This window comes from Mus caroli, unplaced genomic scaffold, assembly GCF_978045245.1.
Source record: "Mus caroli unplaced genomic scaffold, Mus_caroli_1 scaffold_1, whole genome shotgun sequence".
In the NCBI taxonomy this organism is placed as follows: domain Eukaryota; kingdom Metazoa; phylum Chordata; class Mammalia; order Rodentia; family Muridae; genus Mus; species Mus caroli.
Genome location: NW_028227256.1, coordinates 96,957,099 through 96,981,012, shown reverse-complemented (window position 1 = coordinate 96,981,012; position 23,914 = coordinate 96,957,099). Strand labels below are relative to the sequence as shown.

The following is a 23,914-nucleotide window of genomic DNA, read 5'->3' as shown; positions in this document are numbered from 1 at the left end:
ATTCACTGATAAGTGGATATTAGCCCAAAACTTAGGTTACCCAAGATACAAGATACAATTTGCTAAATGCATGAAACTCAAGAAGAATGAAGACCAAAGTGTGGACACTGTGCCCCTTCTTACAAGTGGGAACAAAACACCCATGGAAGGAGTTACAGAGACAAAGTTTGGAGCTGTGATCAAAGGATGGACCATCTAGATACTGCCATATCCAGGGATCCATCCCATAATCTGCTTCCAAACGCTGACACCATTGCATACACTAGCAAGATTTTGGTGAAAGGACCCAGATATAGCTCTTTCTTGTGAAACTATGTTGGGGCCAAACAAACACGGAAGTGTATGCTCACTGTCAGCTATTGGATGGATCACAGGGCTCCCAATGGAGAAGCTAGAGAAAGTACCCAAGGAGCTAAAGGGATCTGCAACCCTATAGTTGGAACAACATGATGAACTAACCAGTACCCCGGAGCTCTTGTCTCTAGGTGCATATGTATTGAAAAATGGCCTAGTAGGTCATCACGGGAAAGAGAGGCCTATTGGACTTGCATACTTTATATGCCCCAATACAGCAGAATGCCAGGGCCAAAAGAATGGGAATGGGTGGGTAGGGAAGTGAGGGTGGGGTATGGGGGACTTTTGGGATAGCATTGTAAATGTAATTGAGGAAAATACGTAATAAAAAAATTAAAAAAAAAATTAAAAAAAAAAAAAAAAACAAGGCCACGAATTCAAAAGACAGAAAAAACGGTTATACTGGAGGTTTTATAGAGAGGAAAGGGAAAGGAAAAATTCTGTAATTATAATTTAAAAATGTAAATGGTACCATTTAAGAATCCATTACTTCAGCTTAACAATTCACTGCCTGAATAATTGAATACATGCTAATTTGTTGCCTGGCAACAATCATCATAGAATGGTACCTCCCTGGATGTGAATGCTGAATTGCAAAGACTTTAGCAACATGAGTTAATTTTAAATTTCTTGGTTTCACACCCTCAGGACATATTCTTTTAAGTATATTTTTCCACAGAAAAAATAATGTTGAGGGTTTATGCTAATATTTTAATGTGGCTGTAGAATCCACCCTTTGGATTGAAGACTAAAATAAGGATTTCCTCCTCCTCAGGCATTTTTTATTGTTTTAACAGAGCTAAGTGGGGGCCATGAACTCATTTATTCCTGTTTCTGACTTTTTAAAGTAGATGAATAAAAGTAGAGCATTGCATACCCTAGTAGCAGTTCACTGTACAGGGCACAAATAAGCTACAATAGCTGCATTGAACTGGGACTTCACAGACTAGTGTTCAAAATCTAAAAAACAGTGATTAATTCTTTCACATAGCAGTGTGCCTACATTAATGAGCAGCTCTGAACAATGGACTTCAGGGAGGTCCCTCTAAGGCCATCTCAGTCTTAGAGTTGACTGTAGTGATCTTATAGTCTCAGGCACCACAAGAATGAAATAGAGCAATAACAGAAGGGTTGGGAAAATGGTTGAATCAGTAAAGGGATCACCACCGAAGTGCAAGAGCTTGTATCCCAAGAACCATAAATAAAGCTGAGTAGAGGATGATTCCCCTGTCAGCAACTGAGGTGGGGAGACAATAGAGTAACTAGGACTTGATCACCTGAAAGTCTAGCCAATCAGTGAGCTCCAGGTCCACTGAGAAAGTCTGTCTCAGAAAAAGAGTAAGAAAAATGAACAACAACTAGTATTCTTCTCGTCTCTACTGTAGGAACATACATACACATGTATACACATACATGTATACATATACATGCAAAAGTTCACACAAAGTAGAAGATTCTGACTCATACCATATGTCAATTAAACACTGGGAGATTGTAACTTATTTTCAGGATCTACACTACTATCTGGATTGAGCCATTTTCTAAGTTCATTTGGGATATTGAAAATGAGACATTTTTGACTCCCACCCACACCGCCCCCAGAGAGAGACAGCTTAACACCTGGGAGTTCTGGAAGATCCAGGATCACAGGGGAGGACCCCCCGCCCCCAAATACCTGACCTAACTCATATCCTTAGGGATACAGACACAGGAACTGCTGCCCAGCCAGAGACACACTTATCTTCCAGTTTGCACCTGAGTCTGTAAGGGAGCCTGTGCTCTAGATCCCCACCCACTGAGTCCACACTCTGAGTCATCTTGACCTCTCAGAATTCTGACACATCCTGATTCACAGGTGAGGCCTTAATTTCTACCCTAAGACCTGGACTAACTGGAATGCCCCGGCTCTCAGGGGACACAAGAAACCCTGCCCAGACAGAGAATTCCTTCAGGTGTATCTGTGCCCAGGATTGGAGCATGTGCTGCAGCCTTCCACAACCCACCCATTCACAGAGTTAACTTGACCACCAGGATGTCTGACACAGCCTGAATCACAGGCTCAGAGGAGGGATAGGCTCCAGAGAGTGAAAGAAAGGCCAATTAACATAAGAGATAACCAGATGGCAAGAGGCAAGAGCAAGAACATAAGCAACAGAAGCCAAATGCTAAATGGCAACATCAAAACCCAGTTTCCCTACCACAACAAGCTCTGCATACCCCAATACACCTGAAAAAAACATGATTCAGATCTAAAATCGCACTCATGAAGATGATAGAGGACATTAAGAAGGATATAAATGACTCCCATAAAGAAATACTGAAGAACAGAGGTAAACACATAGAAGCCTTTAAAGGGGAAACACATAAATTCCTTAAAGAAACACAGGAAAACAAAACCAAACAGGTAAAGGAATTGAATAAAACCATCCAGTATCTAAAAATGGAAATAGAATCAATAAAGAAATAAAAAAGGGCAACAACCCTGGAGATAGAAAACCTAGGAAAGGGATCAGGAGTCATAGATGCAAACATCACCAACAGAATACAAGAGATAGATGAAAGAATCTCAGGCATAGAACCTACCATAGAAGATATTGACACAATCGTCAAAGAAAAAACAAAAAGCAAAATGATCCTAACTCAAAACATTCAAGAAATGTAGGACACAATGGAAAGAACAAACATAACAATAATAGGTATAAAAGAGAGTGACAATTCCCAACTCAAAAGACTTGTAAAGGTCTTCAACAAAAGTATTGAGAAAAGCTTCCATAACCTAAAAAAAGATATGTCCATAAACATATAAGAAGCCTACAGAACACTAAACAGATTGGACTAGAAAATAAATTCTTCCTGTCATATAATCATCAAAGCATCAAATACATAAAACAAAGAAGACTATTGAAAAAGGAAAGGGAAAAAGGTCAAGTAACATAATAAAGGCAGACCTATTAGAATTACACCAGACTTTTCAATAGAGACTCTAAAAGTCAGAAGATCTTGGGTAGACAGCATACAGACTATAAGAGAACAAAAATTCCAGACCAGGCTACAGCAAAACTCTCAAATAACATAACTGGAAACTATACTCAACAAAAAACAAGAAGTCTCATAACAAAACCCAAAGAAGAAAACCAGAGAAAAATAATTCCACTTCTAACCAAAAAATAAAAATAAAAAAATAACAGTAAACAACAATTATTGGTGCTTAATAACTCTCAAAAATGAATGGACTCAATTCCAAATAAAAAGGCATAGGCTGACAAATTTGATGTGTAAACAGGATCCAGCATATTGCTGCATATAGGAAACACCTCCAAAAAACTTTCCAAGAAAATGATCCCAAGAAGCAAACAGGAGTAGCTATTCTAATACACAATAAAATAGACTTCAACCAAAAGTTATCAAAAAAAGATGAGAAAGGGCACTACATGCTCATCAAAGGAAAAATCCACCCAGATGAACTCTGAATTCTGAACACATATGCCCCAAATGCAAGGGTGCACACATTTGTAAAAGAACCATTACTGAAGCACAAAGCACACACTGAACATCATACAGTAACAGTAGGAGACTTCAACACCCCATTGTCACAAATGGACAGATCATAGACATAGAAACTAAACTGAAACAAAGTGAAACTAACAAAGGTTATAAACCAAATAGGTTTAACAGACATCTACAGAATATTTCACCATAAAAAACAAAACAAAACAAAACAAAAAACAAAAATATACCTTCTTCACAGAACTTCATGGTACCTTTTCCAAAATTAACCATATAAGTGGACACAAACAAACCCCGATAGATACAGGGACATTGAATTAATCTGATATAGTCTATAGTACCATCATGGACTAAGGCCGGTCTTCAATAACAACAAAAACAACAAAAAAGCCCACATACACATGGAAGCTGAATAACTCTCTATACAGTGATAACTTGGTTATAGAAGAAATAAAGAAATGAAAGACTTTAAGAGTTTAACCAAAGTTAGGATACAACATACCCAATCATATGGTAAAATTATAGCTCTGAGAGCCTTCATAAAGAAAGTGGAGAGATCATGCACTAGCAGTTTAATAGCACATCTACAATCTCTACAACATAAAGAAGCAAATGCACCAAGAGTAGTTGATGTCAAGAAATAATCAAATTCAGGGCTAAAACCAACTAAGTAGAAACAAAGACAACTATATAAAGAATCAACAAAACTAGGAGCTTGTTTAAAAAAAATAACAAGGAAGATATACCTTTAGCTAAACTAAATAGAGGGCACAGAGACAGTATCCAAAGTAACCAAATCAAAAATGAAAAGTCAGACAGAACAACAGAATCTGAGGGAATTAAAAAATCATCAGCTTCTAGTACAAAAGCCTATACACAACAAAACTGGAAAATCTAGATGAAATGGATGATTTTCTAGACAGGTATCAGGTCTTGAAGTTAAATCAGGATCAGACAAACAATTTAAACAGTCTCAAATCCCATAAGGAAATAGAAGCACTCATTAAAGGACCCCAAAGCAAAAATCACTAGTGCCAGATGGTTTTAGGGAAAAATTCTATCAGGCCTTTAAAGGAGACCCAATATTAATACTTCTCCAACTATTCCACAAAATAGAAAGAAAAGGAACACTACTCATTTTTTTTCCTATGAAGCCACAGTTATACTGATAGCAAAACCACAAAATGATGCATCAAAAAAAGAAAACTTCATACCAGTATCTCTTATGAAAAAATACTCAGTAAAATAATCACAAACAAATCATTCACAACAAATAAGTATGCTTGATCCTAGGGATGCAGGGATTGTTCAATATGCAGAAATCCAGCAAAGTGGTCCACAATGTAAACAAACTTAAACAAACAAACAAAACCACATTATCATTTCATATGATGCTGAAAAAGCATTTGACAAAATACAGCATCCTTTCATGTTAAAAGAGTTGGAAAGATCAGGAATTCAAGGCCCATGCCTAAACATAATAAAAACATAACACTACAAAACAGTAACCAATATCAAACTAAATGGAGAGAAATTTGAAGCAATCTTACAAAAATCAGGGGCCAGACAAGTCTGCCCATTCTCTCACTATTTGTTCTGAAAAGTACTCGAAGTTCTAGCCAGGGAAATTAGACAACAAAAGAAGGTCAAATGTATACAAAATGGAAAGGAAGAAGTCAAGATATTACTATTTGCAAAATATATGATAGTATAAATAAGTGACCCAGAAATTTCACCACAGAACTAATAGAACTGATAAACAACTTCAGTTTGATATGAAATTGACTCAAACAAATCAGTATCCTTCTTCTATTCTAAAGATAAATGGGTTGAGAAAGAAATTAGGGAAATGACACCCTTCAAAATAGTCACAAATAATATACAATATATATATATATATAAATATTTATATATTTATATATTTATATATATATATATGATAAGAACAGAGCTAAACAATTCTCAACTGAGAAACACCAAATGTACCACCTAAAGAAATTGTCAAGATCCTTTGTCATCAGGGAAATGCAAATCAAAACAAGGCTGAGTTTCCACTTCACACCAGTCATAAAGGCTAAGATCAAGAACCAAGGTGACAGGAGATGCTGGTTAGAATGTGGAGAAAGAGCAACACTCCTTCATTGCTAGTGGGACTGCAAAGTAAACCACTTAGGAAATAAATCTGGCAGGTCCTCAGAAAATTGGGAATAGTTCTACCTGAAGACCCTGTACTACAACTACTGGGTATATACCCAAAAGATACTCCAACATATAACAAGGACACATGCTCCAGTATGTTTATAGCTCCCTTATTTATAATAGCCCGAAGCTGGAAACAACCCAGATGTCCCTCAACAGAAGAATAGATATAGAAAATGTGATACATTTATACTATGGAATACTACTCAGATTTTAAAAATAATAACTTCTGAAATTTGCAGGAAAATGGATGGAACTAGAAAATATCATCCTGAGTGACCTAACCAAGACAAAACAGAACACACATGGTATGTGCTAATAAGTAGATATTAGCCCCAAATCTCAGAATATCCAGAATTCAATCCACCCAATATATGAACCTCATGAATAAGGAAGACCAAAGTATAGAAGGTTCAATCTTATCTAGAATGGGCAATAAAATAATTGCAGAAGGTAGAGTGAGGGAGGGACCTTGGAAGGAGAGAGAATGGGGTGGGAAAATAGGGGAGTGGTAGGATCAGGTATTGGAAGGTCAAGAGAGAAGTACAGAGGGGTCAGGAAACCAAATAGAAATACGTATTGATGGTGGATGGAGCACTTGGAGCACCCACTTGAAAGTTCCTGATTTCTTGTTTATAGATATGATAATATTTGAGCCTTTTTAGGCATTTACTTATTTGGATACATGCTATAGTAATTTTTTATAAAGTAAGTTTAAGGTGTCCAGCCATTACCCCTATTTCAGACAAAATCCCAGAGATCCTTCTGTTTAGTCATCGCCTCCCCCGCCCCCAATACTCCAGTAATAGACACACATACAGATTTTATAGGGGTGCTAGGCATCTGAGCTCAAGTCCTCGTTCTTGCATGGCAGTGGCAAGTGAACCATTTCCATAGACTTTTACACAATAGTTAAAATTATTGTTTGAAGGTGTTTAGATGTAGTGTGATTCGGAATCACTAATTAAGAATGACACAAGCACAGACAGAACCTTGGCTGTGCTATCTTAACAAAGGCGGAGGCTGAGCAATTAGAAGATGTATATACACAAGAGTACACATTAAAAATTGGGATTACCAGCCCCGAGGTCCTATTGACAGGGTGCCTCCATCACTCCAGTCTGGAGACTGCATCATCTGCTGATACCTATCTCTCATGATTCTATAGCTTTTCACTGCGCTGGATGCTTCCTTTCTTGCCTATAGTTAAACTCTTCCTACTATATATATTAACTTAATGTAGAACTTGGATATTGACTCAGTGAACCACGTTTGATGGCCCCAGGCCTAAAGTTATCGTTGATTTTCATTTTTATCAATGTCATTTAACTTAGAGTGTGGATATTTCTATAAAATGGGAACACAACCTTTTCTTGTTTTCTGTCTGATTCTATAGGTCACAAAAATCACAAATTGCCATTTGAAAAAATCATGTTTGATATAAGGTTTGTGTGCCAGGAAAAGGACTTAAAGTGGCCTAAGTACAAAGTTCTTTTTCTTATTATTTGATATTTTCTTTATTTACATTTCAAAATGTTATCCCCTTTCCTTGTTTCCCCTCTAAAAATCCACTAACTGCTCCAATTCCCAACCACCCAATCTCACTTCCTGGCCCTGGCATAACTTATACTGGGGCATAGAACTTTCTCAGGACAAAGGACCTTTCCTCCCATTGATGATCGACTAGGACATCCACTGCTACATATGCAGCTAGAGCCATGAGTCCCACCATGTGTTTTCTTTGGTTGGTGGTTGAGTACCAGGGAGATCTAGAGGTACTGGTTAGTTCATATTGTTGTTCCTCCTATGGGGCTACAAACCCCTTCAGTTCCTTGGGTCCTTTCTCTAGCTCCTTCATTGGGAACCCTTTGCTCTGTCCAATGGATGGCTGTGAGCATCCACTTCTGTATTTGTCAGGCTCTGGCAGAGCTTCACTGTCAGGAAGCTACTGTTGGCATTCACAATATAGTCTAGATTTGGTGGTTGTATATGGGATAGATCTCGAAGTAGAGCAGTTTCTACATTGTCATTCATTCATTCTCTGCTTCACACTTTGTCTCTGTAATTCCTTCCATGGGTATTTTTCCCATTTCTAAGGATCTTCTTGAGTTTCATGTGCTTTTTTTGAATTGTAGTTTGGATAGTCTGAGCTTCTGGGCTAATATCCACTTATGAGTGAGTGCATATCATTTCTGTTCTTTTGTGATTGGGTTACCTCACTCAGGATGGTATCCTCCAGATTCATCCATTTGTCTAAGAATTTCATAAGGTAATTTTTTTTAATAGCTGAGTAGTATTCAATTGTGTAAATATACCACATTTATGTATTCATTCCACTACTGAGGAACATCTGGGGTCTTTCCAGCTTCTGGATATTACAAATAAGGCTGCTATGAACATAGTGGAACATGTGTCCTTATTAGGTGTTTCAGCATCTTCTGGGTATATGCCCAGGAGTGGTATTGATGGATCCTTCAGTAGAATGTTGTCCAGTTTTCTGAGGAACTGCCGAAATGATTTCCAGACTGGTTGTAACAGCTTGCAGTCCCACCAGAAATGGAGGAGTTTTCCTATTTCTCCACATCATTAGCAGCATCTGCTGTCATCTGAGTTTCTGATCTTAGCCAATTCTGACTGGTGTAAGGTGGAATCTCAAGGTTGTTTTGCATTCCCCAGATAAATAAGAATGTTAAACAATTTTTTAGTTGCTTCTCAGCCATTCAGTATTCCTCAGCTGAGAATTCTTTGTTTAACTCTGTACCCCATTTTTTAATAAGGTTATTTAGTTTTCTGGAGTCTAACGTCTTAAGTTTTTTGTATATATTGGATATTAGCCCTCTATCGGATTTAGGATTGGTAAAGATCTTTTCCCAATATGTTGGTTGTCTTTCTGTCCTATTGACAGTGTCCTTTGCCTTACAGAGGCTTTGCAATTGTATGAAGTCCCATTTGCAGATTCTTGATCTTACAGCACAAACCTTGGTGTTCTGTTTAGGCATTTTCCCCCCTGTGCCCATATGTTCAAGGCTCTTCCCCACTTTCTCCTCTATAAGTTTATGGTTTTATGTGTTGTTTCTTGATCCACTTAGACTTGAGCTTAGTACAAGGAGATAAGAATGAATCAATTTTAATTCTTTTACATGATAACTGCCAGTTGAGCCAGCACGTTTTGTTGAAAATGCTGTCTTATTTCCACTGGATGGTATTCGATCCTTGGTCAAAGATCAAGTGACCATAGATATGTAGGTTTATTTATGGGTCTTAAATTCTATTCCATTGATCTCCGTGTCTGTTACTGTACCAATACCATGCAGGGATTTTTTTTTTTTTTAATCACAATTGCTCTGTAGTACAGCTTGAGGTCAGGCATTGTATTTCCATCAGAGGTTCATTTATTATTGAAAATAGGTTTCCCTATCCCAGGTTTTTTGTTATTCCAGATGAATTTACAAATTGCCCTTTTTAATTTGGTGAAGAATTGAGTTGGAATTTTGGTGGGGATTACATTGAATCTGTAGATTGCTTTCAGCAAGATAGCCATTTTTACTATATTAACCCTGCCAATCCATGAGCATGGGAGATCTTTCCATCTTCTGAGATCTTCGAATTCTTTCTTCAGAGACTTGAAGATCTTATCATACAGATCTTTCACTTCCTTTGTTAGAGTCACATCAAAGTATTTTATACTATTTGTTACTATTATGAAGGGTGTTGTTTCCCTAATTTTGTTCTCAGCCTGTTTATACTTTGTATAGAGAAAAGCCAATTATTTGTTCGAGTTAATTTTATTATTTATTTATTTATTTATTAAAAATTTTAATTTTTTGGGGGGGTGGGGATGGGGGGAGGGTTTTGAGACAGGGTTTCTCTGTGTATTCCTGGCTGTCCTGGAACTCACTTTGTAGACCAGACTGGCCTCGATTGAGTTAATTTCATATCCAACTTCTTCACTGAAGGAATTGAACAAAACCATCCAGGATGGAAACTGGAAATGGAAACAATAAAGGAACCACAGATGAAGACAACCATGGAGATAGAAAACCTAGAAAAGGGATCAGGAGTCATAGATGCAAGCATCACCAATGGAATACAAGAGATAAAGGAGAGAATCTCAGGTACAAAAGACACCATAGAAAACATTGACACAACAGTCAAAGAAAATGCAAAAATGCAAAAAGTTCATATCAAAAACATCCAGAAAATTCAGGACACGAGGAGAACATCAAACCTAAGGATAATAGGTGTAGAAGAAAGTGAAGATTCCCAACTAAAAGGGCCAATATATGTCTTCAACAAAATTATAGAGGAAAATGACCCTAACCTAAATAAAGTGATGTGCATAAACATAAAGAAGCCTAAAGAATCTCAAATAGATTTTAATAGAAAAGATATTCCTCCCCTCTCATATTAGTCAAAACATCAAATTCACACAACAAAGAATATTAAAAGTAGTAAGCAAAAAAGGTGAAGTAACATACAAAGGCAGACCTATCAGAATTACATCAAACTTCTCACAGTAGACTAACAAAGCTAGAAGGTCCTGGGCAGATGATATCTAAACCCAAAGAAAGCACAAATGCAGCCTACGCTACTATACCCAGCAAAACTCTCAGTTACCATAGATGAAGAAACCAAGATATCCCATGACAAAATGAAATTCACACACTATATGTCCATATTTCCAACCCTCCAAAGGATAACAGATGGAAAACTCCAAAACAAGGAAGGAAACAACACTTTAGAAAAAGCAAGAACACAACTTTCGTTCAATAAACCCAAAAGAAGATAGCTAGACAAATCAAAAAATAACATCAAAATTAACAGTGATCAACAATCACTATTTCTTAATATCTTTTAACATCAATGGACTCAATTCCCCAATACAAAGACATAAAATAACATACTGGATACATAAACAGAAGCCAACATTTTTCTGCATACAGGAAACACACCTCATTTTCAAAGAAAGGCACTACCTCAGAGTAAAGGGCTGGAAAGCAACTTTCCAATCAAATGGTCCCAAGAAACAAGCTGGGGTAGCCATTGTAATATCAAATAAAAGCAATAAAGGATACTTCACACTCATCATAGGAAAAAGTCTACCAAGAAGAACTCTCAGTTCTGAAAAATCTATGCTCCAGATGCAAGGGCACCCACATTCATAAAAGAAACTCTACTAAAGCTCAAAGCACCCAATGCACCTCACACAATAATAGTGGGAGACTTCAATACCCAACTCTCATTAATAGAAAGATCATGGAAACACAAAGTAAACAGAGACACATTGAAACTAAGAGAAGTTATGGACCAAATGGATTTAACATATATCTATGGAACATTTCATTCTAAAACAAAAGAATGTACACTTTCCACAGCACTTCATGATACCTTCTCCAAAATTGACAATATAATTGGTCACAAAACAGGCCTCAGCAGATACAAGAAGATCAAAATAAGACCATGTGTCATATCAGATCACCATGGACTGACTGATATTGAATAGCAACAAAAACAACATAAAGCCTACATACACAAGAAAGCTGAACATTGCCCCACTCAAATGATAACTTGGTCAATGGAGAAATAAAGAAATAAAAGACTTTTTAGAATTTAATGTAAATGAAGGCACAACATACCTACACTTATGGGACACAATGAAAGCAATGCTAACAGGAAAAATCAGCTTTGAGTGCCTCCAAAAAGAAACTACAGAGAATATACACTACCAGCTTAACAGCACACCTGATTCTCTAGAAGAAAAGAAGCAAATACATCCAAGAGGAGTAGACAGCAGGAAATAATCAAAATCTGTTTTAAAATCAACCAAGTAGAAACAAGAAATATAAAAGTAATGAACAAAACCAGGAGCTATTTCCTTGAGAAGATCAACAAGTTAGATAAACCCTTAGCAAGACTAACCAGAGGGCCCAGAGACTTAATCCAAACTAACAAAATCACAAATGAAAAGGGAGACATACCCACGCAGTGGTGGCAAATACCTTTACTCCCAGCACCTGGGAGGCAGATTTCTGAGTTTGAGGCCAGCCAGTTCTACAGATTGAGTTCCAGGACAGCTAGGGCTACATAGAGAAACCCTGCCTTGAAAAACAAAACAAAAACAAAAACAAAAAAAGAAAATTGAGACATAACAACAGAAACTGAGGATATTAAAAAAAAATCATCAGATCCTACTACAAAAGCCTACATTCAACAAAACTGGAAAATCTGGATGAAATGGACAATTTTCTAGACAGATAGCAAATACCAAGGTTAAATCAGCATCAAATAAACCATCTAAACAATACCATAACCCCTAAAGAAAGAGAAGCATTCATTAAAAGTCTACCTACCAAAAAAAAAAAAAAAAAAAAAAAAAAAAAAGCCCAGGACTAGATGGTTTTAGAGCAGAATTCTATCAGACCTTCAAAAAAGAATTAGCACTAGTACTCTTCAAACTATTCCACAAAATAGAAACAGAAGGAACACTATCCCACTTATTCTATGAAGCCACAGTTATATTGAGTATTCTCCCTTTACCACACCAACTCCAGCAGAATCTGTGTGACAAGTTCCACAGACTGAAGCTTAAACTTCAAAGGAGGTCTCCTAGACCTGGTTGTAGAACTCTTGCCTGGATCAAAATATTGAGCTGTAGTTCTCATGGAAATTTATCTGTTTTATTTTATTTTATTCCTTTTCCTATTTACAACATATTCCTGATAGCCTAGGCTAAGATCTTAAGTGAGAAAACTGGGTAAGAAACCATCCCTTGAGATGGGCTCACCAACCATGACCTTATCTCCAGGAAATGTGGTTCTTCATAAATCATTTACAAAATTACATAATAGTATTATAATAGATAAAAACTTTCCCAACAATAAAATTTCATATGGGTGCATGTGTGTAATCAGAAGTGGGCTTTGGTATATGGTAAAGGAATTCTTAAATAAAAAGACTTAAAACTGTTTAAATTTATGTTTCAAAGATTTACAAAATATCTGGATTAGATGTTAATCAATAACTGACCATAAAAATGTGTCGACCTCTTGGAAATATGCCATTATTCTTGGATGATTGCCTCAGTGAATAAACCCTTTCAGAGTTGTAATACTTGTATGATTTCTATTGTGCCAAATAACACTGATGTTACCTGTTCAATTTATGACTGCTTTACTGAATACATCTTTTTATAGTTGTATTACTTGGATAATTTTTGTGCTTTACTGTGCCAAATGACGTTTTCTGTTCTATTTGTGATTGTTTCACTAAGTATATCTCTCAGAGTTGTAATGATTGTTTTTGTTTTTTTGGTTTTTTTTTGTTTGTTTTTTGTTTGTTTTTTAGTGTATAAAAACCCTTGCTTGAGAGCTCCCAAATACACTCATATTCAAACTGGAAAAAAAATCTCATTGATTCCATTTACTCAAGGAAATACTGACTTATATACTCAGGTATATGGATACACACAGACAAGTGTACAAGTATACCCACAAACACACACAAAAATATGCATATACATATAAAAACATACAAACATGCACACACACATAAAGCCTAGAAAGCTCTAGGCTTTCTACCTAGAGCCAACAGGGCAACAGTAGCCTGGTGACAATACTGTCATATGTTAGGGTTAGGGTTAGGGTGTGTGGCATATATATATATATATATATATATATATATATATGCCATTAAATGAGTGATTTATTTAAAGATAATGCAAACTCGTAACTGGAGTTTAGTTTTAAGACTCTTTATAGCAAAGCCTTATATGGATCCTGGAAAAATTGCTCTACAAACATATGGCATCAGGTGCCATCTTTCACAATATACCAAAATAACTTTCAGAAGATACAAGATAATGTTGTCTCTTGACAGAGCACCTGAAGTCCATGATGGAATACACTTGAGCTCTAGACTCTTGGCTTGGAGGAAACAGCTCGCATTATGTAGTATGGTAGGATAATTTTCCTCAAAAAAGGTCTGGCTTTCTACCTAGTGCCAACAGGGCAACAGTAGCCTGGTGACAATACTGTCATTTTTGATCTCTTGTTTTGCTAGAGATAGAAACTTCTAAGCTTTAGAGACAACTTTCTGGGTAATTAGCTTCTTGCATGTAAATTTCATTCTCTACTAAAACAGGACTTTTAATAACAGAAATGAACTCAAGCTTTGATGACTATTGGTTCTCTACACCTGGACTACCAGTGACTATGAACTTGTTGATTAGTTTTCACTCCTTCTCTAGCATCTTCTAAATTACCTTATAGCACACATTCCTAGACAGTAGCAGTGAGATACAGCTGTGAGAGAGAGGCAGGAGGGAGAAAAGGGAGGAGCTGAGTTGACATTCACAGCTAAGTCCAGTTCCATATAGCTATAAAAACCTATTACATGAGCAAGATTTAGGGTGACCTACTGTCCCATCTTACCTAAGTCTACTTCTCTCTTGAAACTCATAATCTTAAATTCTGAAAAATATCCCAGTCTAGAGAAGGCCAGAATGGTGTTTATGGTACTCTGAATGTGAAATGTCTCCCATAGTGATCATTCCATTTCCACATGGTGTTGCTATTTGTGAACATCTTGGAACTTTAGAAGGTGGAGCTGGTGGGAAGAAGTACTTTACTTAAAAAAGGTTTGGATTTAATATCATCAGTCTACTTCCTGTTCTAATTTTGTTATCAGGGTGTAGATTCATTATGATTGACCAGCTTTCTGCTCCCAATGTCATGCCTTCCCTACCTACTAACATGATAGATGATAGACTCTTATTCCCATGGAAATGCAAATCAGAATAAGCCTGTTTTTTCACAAGTTACTTTTTGTTATTTCTATCACAGAAGCTGTAAAGGAATGTATAGATTTTTAAAATCAGTGAAATGAATGCAGGCCTTTGCCTTCTGCACTCTGTCAGCAATGTACTGATGAAAAGGATGATACTATAAAATATGAATGGGAAAAATGCAAAGCATTTAGTGCTGTGCATCAGGTGGTAGTAATAAAAAGGTTTTGGATAAGAAAGATAACAGAGAAAGACTACAGTCTCCCAGGGGAGTAGCAGGTAAGAAATGACAAAGAGGAATACTGAGAAAATTCAGGGTTTGGTTTAGGGGCTGGGGAGTGCAGGCAGTTTCAACAACTGTGGACTAGCATGATAATCACCATTTTGTTTTTTACTCAACTTCACCTTAACAGGTTATAGAATTTCCAGGAAACAAGCCTTTGGGTATATCTGGAGGAAGTTTTAGATTGAATAAATGTAGGTGAGAAGACCCATTCCTGCTGTCGGCATCATGTTTCTCTGATCCAGAGTTTTCCATTGAATAAGAAAGAGAGCTGAGTACCAGCATCCATCACTCTCTGCCTGACTACAAAGACACTATAACTATTTGTTTCCCAATCTTCATACCATGGCTTCTCTACCATAACAGATTGTACCACTAAACTGTGAGCCAACATAAGACCTATTTTCTTTGAGTCTCCTAGGTAAAGCATTTTGTCACAACAATGAGATAATTAACGTAATCTTTCTGCAGATGGCAACTCAGGTTCACTCCATAGTAAGCTGATTTTATTATTTCTTCCTATGATCAGATGCTCCAGTGTAGATCAGCAGAACAAGACTGGAGAGCTTCAAGGAAGCAAGGTAATACAGTAGTCATATAAAGTGCTGTCATGTGTGCCCTAAATCAGCACACTTTGATGAGACCCTCCAAAGTTGCTCAGGAAATTCTTTACTCTTATAAGAATTATTTTCAGTTCCTTGCCTTGTCAGCCTTGACATTTACAAGACTAGGTCTGACTCCCCAAGCTATGGGCAAACAAGTCAATAGCAGTGTCCCTGGTCAGGAAGAGAAATGTCAGCAAGAAAGAAGAAGGGAAGGCAGCATTGTTGGAGCTTAGGAACAACATCTGTCATGAAGTGTTGCATAGCTCCACAGTTTATACACCGGAATACCTACCATTAAACAAATGCAGTAAGGGGCAATCACCATCCCGGTATTAATGAGGCACATAGAGGTTGTATTAGATATTTATTGTTTAATGTAATGAACCAATTTAAGAAAGAAAGGGTCAATTTGAGCTTACAGATTGAAGATGCAGTCTATTATGGCAGAGAAGTTCTATATGAAGGATCTGGGCTCAGTTAGTAAGCAAAGAGAGATGAATGCTGGTGCTCAGCTCACTATCTCCTTTTCATTAAGTCCAAGGTCCCATCCATGGAATAGTGCTGTCCAAATTCAGGATGAGTCTTCCTACTACAGTGAACTCATTTTATTATTCCCCTCCCCAAGGTCATATACAGAAGTTTGTCTCCTTAGGCAATTCTATATACTGTCAAGTTTGTAATCAATATTACTCATTACAGAAGACACATTAGTGGTAAGTAATCTTGTCAACTGACCTTCAAAAATTTGACCCAGAGCTATTTATTTCCAAGTTCATTTGGTTTTCACCTAATGTTCATGTATCACTATAAAAATAAATATGTGTATAGATAGTCCTAGAGACCTAAGATCCTGGGTGCTGAGCATGACACTATACCAGAGGGAGTTAATATAGAATATAATGACTTTCATGTTCTCACTACATATCCAAGCATACATATATTTACAAGCACATACATATATACATACATGCATACATACATACATACATACATACATACATAAAAGCAAACACACCACTACATGCCCACTCAAACATACAGTGCACACACATACATAAACTTATTCATACACATGTACACATATGTGCACACATGCATATACATACCCATACATATTTTTGACAATAATATAAATCAATAAATGATGGAAGTAATATAACATTAGTAAGAGAATAAATCCATAATGAAGTCTCTGGTCTTCCATTTGGAGATTAAGAATTATACCATGCTAAGAAAGGGAGAAATAATGTCTGAAATCTTCAAACATTAGAGTAGATTCCATGATTTTTTTATACTAGCCTCATAAACACACTTTTAGAATCTATCAGGAACAGTTTTGCTAGAGAATAGAGAAGCTTAAATACTATCAAATATGATTATCGGGGTTCATGAAGTCTCTCTGTACCTGAGGTACCTGAGGTAGACATTGACATCGAATTTCTGACATAATTTGCTCCCTTTTGAGTGTTGTGAATATAGGTTTATATCTCCATACATCATTTATGAATTACTAAGAATCAAAGTTAGTGTTTCCTGGATGCTAAACACTCTCCATTTCTTTTCCATATGTGTGTGTGTGTGTGTGTGTGTGTGTAGTTTTGAATGTGTGTTTTGTATGCATGTAAGTAAGAAGGCCAGAGGTATATATCATTGGTTATTAAGCTTAAGCTCCAGTTCTCAGGTTCAACTATTATAAGAAGTTTTAATGATCAGAACTTTATTATTGCCTAATCTGCACTTCCACTATTAACTATTCATTAATTAGAGGTAGGATATTATTACATCCACTCTAATACCATCCAGAGAGAGTGAAATTAAAGTTTAATTATGTAAATGGCAGGAGTCATGTAATCTCCCCTATCAAATACCTAGTTTTAAATGATAGTTAAGGGTCAATATCACACTCTATTGAGACAGAGAAGATGTAGAGCCTTCTCATATCAACAGGATCACAATCACCAAACTGCTGTGATACTTATGCTGAGGTTTTAGCACAAGTCAAGAAAACCATGTACATGAACACCTACGTTCACAGAACAGGCCATTTTTATGTTACATTAGCTAGCAGGGAGTGATGATAGAAACCCAAGGGTTGACTATAATACATGAGTTCCTCTCTCTCCCTCTCCTTTTCCATCTTCCTCTACTTTTCCTTATATCAAAATTGCTCCTTAATTAAAGCCCTACTCTACATGGGTGATTTACCCCACTGGTTCTGAAGAGGAAGCCATTTATGAAGGAGCTCTCAGCCAGAAAAGAATATGTGGACCAGTGAGATATACCATTTACTTGCTTCTTTGTAAGGTGACATACCGCTCCTGTTTCAAGAATGATATCTACACACTCATATGGACATACCGACACCTCTGCCCTGAATTACAAAATAAACAAACAAACAAACAAACAAACAAATAAATAAATATCTAAAATGTACTATTATGGCAATGTTTTTATTTGTGCTTGGTTTTTAAGTTCTACCATTTTGTGGCTCATAGTCATGATCTGTAATTTTTGTTTGAAGATAACTGACTAGAAATATGTATCAATAGTAGTCATGCTAATGATAATTCCTGTCAGCCACAGAAAACATCCTTTACTACCAAGGAAAAGTACAAGTATGCAAGCCTAATCCAGTCATGGAAAAGCTGCCCCTATTCGGAACATGGTAGTAACTCTTACTCCCATCACAGGAAAACTGTGTTTGTAATCAATGTACCATTGACACCTATGCTATAAAGTGCATGTCTGCTGCATGTAGCAAAACTAAATATTGTATTTAGGCTAAGTATTGTATTAGACTAACATGTTGTGATGGCTAGTTTTTATATCAACTTGACACAAGTTAAAATCATCTAAGAGAAAGAAGTCTCAATTCAGAAAATGCCATCATAAGATCAGGCTTTAGGCAAGCTTATAGGGCATTTTCTTACTTAGTTATTGATGTTGCAGAAACCACCTCATTATTGGTGATTCAACTTGATTCCTTGGGTATTGGTCCTGTGTTCTATAAAAAAGAAAGCAGGCAAGAACTGCCATGAGAAATAAAACTATAACCAGTATTCTTCCATGGCATCCACATCAGTTCCTGCCTCCAGATTTCTACACTGATTTCCTGTCAATACAGTTTTCAATGATGAACTGTTGTGATGATAAAATGTGTGTGAAATGGCCCACCCCTCAAAATGCTTTTGGATATAGTATTTCATGATGACAACAGTAACAATGTCTAAGAGATCCTGATCAGGATTGTGGGGTATCTCTGTGACAGACCTGAACATGATTTTTGGGAAGGATATTGGGAAGAAAGTCTGTGAAATTTTGAATGAGAAGAGATTTTGAGTTTTTCAAAAGCTTGATGAGCTGTTCTGTTGAATCTTAGAAGAAAGAGTGTTAGGAGAAGGGCAGATGAGAGAAGTCTGGCTTGTAAAATTCAAAGGAAAATTTGAGAGACATTCATAGAATCTATCAGTGCCATTGCCTGTTTTAAATCCAAAATCTATGGAGTGGTCAAGCGGGACTGAAGAATTGGCTGTGATATATCAAGATGTATGTGACTCAGACTTGATTTGCAAATGTAAGGACTGGATTTATGGGTCTCCAGAACACAATGAAGTGTTGGATGGGCACATGGGGACATCTTCTTTCATTCCATGTTCAGAATGTGGAGATAAGATTCCCAGAGAACACTGGCCAGCAAAACTAACAATATTGTTGAGCTATCAATTTGACAGAGAAGCTTTGCCTCAGTGAGCAAGGTGAAGGAAGATTTCCAGTCTCTACAAGTACACTAGAACACCAGTCACAGACACACAGACACACAGACACATAGACACACAGACACACAGACACATAGACACACAGACACACAGACACATACATGCACAGAGAGAGAGGGGGGAGAGGGATAGAGGGAGAGAGAGAGGGGGAAGAGGAAGAAGGAGAGAGAGGGAGAGGAGGGAGGGAGGGAGAGGGTGAGAGAGAGAGAGACTGAGTCAGGCAAAGACAGAAAGAGGGAGGGAGGGAGGGAGGAAGGAGGGAGGGAGGGAGGGAGAGGAAGAGGGAGAAGAAGGATGGGAGAAACACATACACATGCTAGATTTAAAAAAAGAATATCACAGAAGTTTAAAAGTTTCTCAAATACATTTTTTTTTCAGTTAGGCTAAGATAACCCATAATTCTCAGTTCCTCCAGAAGCTGCAACCTGTTTTTCCTGTCTTGTCTCTTAATCAAGGTTAATTATTCCTTTTCACAGTTCATAGTTCCCTGAAAAGAGCATCTTACTTTTTACTTCATACATTGTCTTTTCTGATTTTAATCTTGCCAGCCCCATCTCAGTTTTAATGTGGACAGTAGCATTGGCTCTCTTTATAAGTTAATATCTCCAACTAAGGATCCCTCAGAAAATAATCTCTTCCATTTATCATGTTGCCTAAAGAACCAGGGCTGATACAGAGTATGTGCAAAATCACTAGACTTTAGGACAGTATATTTCTCCTTCCTCTCTCAGAAAGAAAATGAACAAATTTGGTTTGGGCTTTGAAATGAAACATTGTTGAAATAAACTGAGACAAATTTTTACACATATTTCCCCTAGAATCTACTATGAAAACTTCTTGAAGATCTTTATTTTACAGGAGAAACTGTCCCTCAAAGCTATCTTTTCTAAGATTGTGTAGTAGTATGGAATTTGTTATCAGGGCCAAGCAATATTTCTGCTGAACCTATCCCTCTCTGTGACATGCTACTAACACATTCATTTCTGTCCAAAACCATCTTTTTTTTCTCCATTTCTGTGCTACTATGAAGCTTAGCCCCAGTGCCATGGCTTCCTTTCATTTTGTTTTTCTTTTCTTTTTTTTTAATTTTTAATATTTTTATTACATATTTTCCTCAATTACATTTCCAATGCTATCCCAAAAGTCCCCCATAGCGCCCCCCACTTCCCTACCCACCCATTCCCATTCTTTTGGCCCTGGCATTCCCCTATATTGGGGCATATAAAGTTTGTAAGTCCAATGGGCCTCTCTTTCCATTGATGGCTGACTAGCTCACAGTCAGCTATTGGATGTATCACAGAGCTCCCAATGGAGAAGCTAGAGAAAGTACCCAAGGAGCTAAAGGGATCTGCAACCCTATAGTTGGAACAACATGATGAACTAACCAGTACCCCGGAGCTCTTGTCTCTAGCTGCATATGTATCGAAAGATGGCCTAGTCGGCCATCAATGGAAAGAGAGGTCCATTGTTTTTATTTTCAAATTACATATATTTACTTAAGAAAGAGAAGACACATGTGCAATAGCAAATGTACAGAAATCAGGGAAAATTTGGACATGTCAATTCTCTTTCCTCCTGTAGGTTCTGGAGAGTAAAGACAGCTCATTAGCCTTCTTAGGTAGGGAGCTTACTCACTGAACCACGTGCCCCACCCACTTCTACATTCTAATGGTCATCAGGGGAGGTCCTTTAAGACTTAGGAGTAAGTCAGGGGACAGAATTAAAGACTGGGATGGGGAGGGGTGAGGAGAATATCAAGTCTGGAGACCTTGCACGAGGAAGATAGCATTTAAGGGAAACCAGAGAGGAAGAAAAATTTGCCTCATGCAAATGGGAGTATGAGATATGTCATCCTCACAATTGGTGAGACCCTGAGTAGAGATAAAGCAGATGAGTGTAAATAAATCACAGCATAGGAAAAAGAAATAGATTCAGCGCAGTTTTGAGAAGAAGAAATTGTTAACTAAAAAGTAGGGTGGAAGAGAGCAATGGGGGGTTGATTATGTGCAATCTATGAAATCATGTAAGATAAGCAATTAATGAAACTATGTAAGATAAATAAAAGAAAATATTTCTTAGAAAAGAGAATAAAATATTCATGGAAGGAGTTACAGAGACAAAGTTTGGAGCTGAGACTGAAGGAAGGACCATCCAGAGCCTGTCCCACCCGTGGATCCATCCCATAAACAACCACCAAATGCGTGATCCAAGTGCTCAATGGCATGCACCCATTCTCTCTCTGTGTCTCTCTGTCTGTCTGTCTGTCTGTCTCTCTCTCTCTCTCTCTCACACACACACACACACAGACACACAATCACTAGTAAAATATTAAGTGCTTAATATTCTTAGAATCCATACTATTTTCACAGTAAAGTTTTTGAAGAGCATAAAATATGTGAGGTTATAATTAGACAGTGCAAAATTGGTTGAATTCAGATCTCAGAATTGAATATTTAGAATGTGAAATAATCAATAGTTGGTATGTTGAGAATGTAAGAATTAATGAATAAAGATGGATACTGAATGTGACTAGATACAAAGATACATGTGAACTAATTAATATACTTGGGAAGTATAAAAATATCAAGCAGAAAAATTTAGAAATAACTCTATAACCAGACACATAAAATTACAAACATCAGCACACACCTAGTTTCTTATGCCTACAAACATACAATCAAAATATGTATCACTGGGCATGGAGTAATTTCAAAATTAGAGACAAGTAATGAGATTTCAAACCAAGGAGACAAGAGAGAAGGGGTATGGTCATTGGCATTTCTGCACTTCAAATCTTGTCATAAGAAGGATGGCCATATCGGGGTGCACAGCTCTCATATCTTCAGAGTGATCTCTCCTCATATAAACAGTTTCAAGCTCCTTCCAAAATATCATGGATGCAGAGCTGGGAGAAGTGTTCATTGGTAGCAGTCATGAGGCAGTATGCCTGTCTCTAAAGCCACTCAGAATGCATTTATGCTTTCTTTCTATCTCCCTCTTCCCCCTTTCTCTCCTCCTCTTTCTACTTCATTTCCCTCTACCTCTCCCCCTTCACTCATTTTTTTCACTCATTTTCCTACTCCCTCTTGCCCTCCTTATTTCCCCACTGAGTCTCTCTCTCTCTCTCTCTCTCTCTCTCTCTCTCTCTCTCTCTCTCTTTCTCTCTCTCTCTCTCTCTCTCTCTCTCTCTCTCTCTCTCTCTCTCTCTCTCCTCTCCTCTCCTCTCCTCTCCTGCCCTCCCTCCCTGACATTCACACTCTGCCCCTTCTCTCTCCCCCATCTGACATATCTTTAACTGTCTAGCAAAATGGTCTTCTGAGAATCAAGATGAGATCAATACCTTCCTTCAGGGACTTTAAGACAGAAAAATAACATATCAAAAACATTTCCCTCAAAAAAGGGAAAAACACATTATATACAAAGCAGAAACATCTAAGATATAGAGAACAGAAAGTAAAAATTAACCAATTAATGAAGCAGACATGAATGGCATTCTGCTTCATTAGCAGATGTGTGTTTTAGTATTTCCTGATTCAAAGCCTGCATCAAGACTGCACATAGGAGCAATGTCTTCATTTGAACAAACCAACAGAGGTGACAAATTCCTCAAGTTTAACAACATCTATGAAATATATAGAATAGAAAAGCAAACCTGTGACTTTGCCTAGGACAAGTGACCTCACTGTCTGGAACTCCACTTCTGGGGAGAAGTTATAGCTGAAGAGTTGCTGGTCCATCTGTAGGAAAATGAAACAAAGCCATCAGTCCAGGTTTTCAGAAGACATAAAGCAATCCCATCTGTAAACCACTTAGAGTTTACAGAATTTTCTCTCTCTCTCTCTTTTTGAGTTCTTGCTCATTATATTTATTAAAGGTTTTCAATCCTGTGTGCTTTAGTATCCAAAAGTGAGTTTTGAAATGTCCCACCACTTTTCCCACAATGCACATTAAGTCCCTTTTCTTTACTCCATGTAAATAGAAGACTTTCATGGGGGTTTCATTTCTGTAGAAACCCTATAGGGCAATTGTTATATATCAGTCTCCCTGCTGAGAATTTTCACCAGATTCTTCTTTGAAAACAAGTAAGCAGAGAAGCCCATCTGTTACCTGTTCTGCCACATTAAATGGGACCTGGCTGTCCTTGAACATACTTCCCTTTCCTCCCCTCTTGTTCTTAAGTAGCCACCATAATTTTTTCCCTCCATATCCCTGACCTACTCTCAGGTATGGACTGTAGGACTTTCTAACATAGTTGGAAAAATACTTTAGGAAAGGATGAAAATATTGATAGGACTGACAGAGATGGCTGATCAACCTGCACTAGAAGAATAAACAGAAGTCAGGGATGGATTCTTTCATGCCTTGATTTCTAGGGTGCTCCTTTAATAATCATCCCTGGCTTCAGGTA

At 37.3% G+C, this 23,914-nt stretch overlaps 1 protein-coding gene across 1 annotated transcript in view; it reads right to left on the bottom strand.

Moving 5' to 3' along the window:
* Window positions 1-23,914, bottom strand: part of LOC110291812 (contactin-associated protein like 5-2) — a 718,290-nt gene that overhangs the window by 27,923 nt on the left and 666,453 nt on the right. The window contains exon 21 of the mRNA XM_029482783.2: window positions 23,159-23,243. Within this exon, the coding sequence (XP_029338643.1) occupies window positions 23,159-23,243 (85 nt within the window). The remainder of the gene's footprint in view (window positions 1-23,158; window positions 23,244-23,914) is intronic.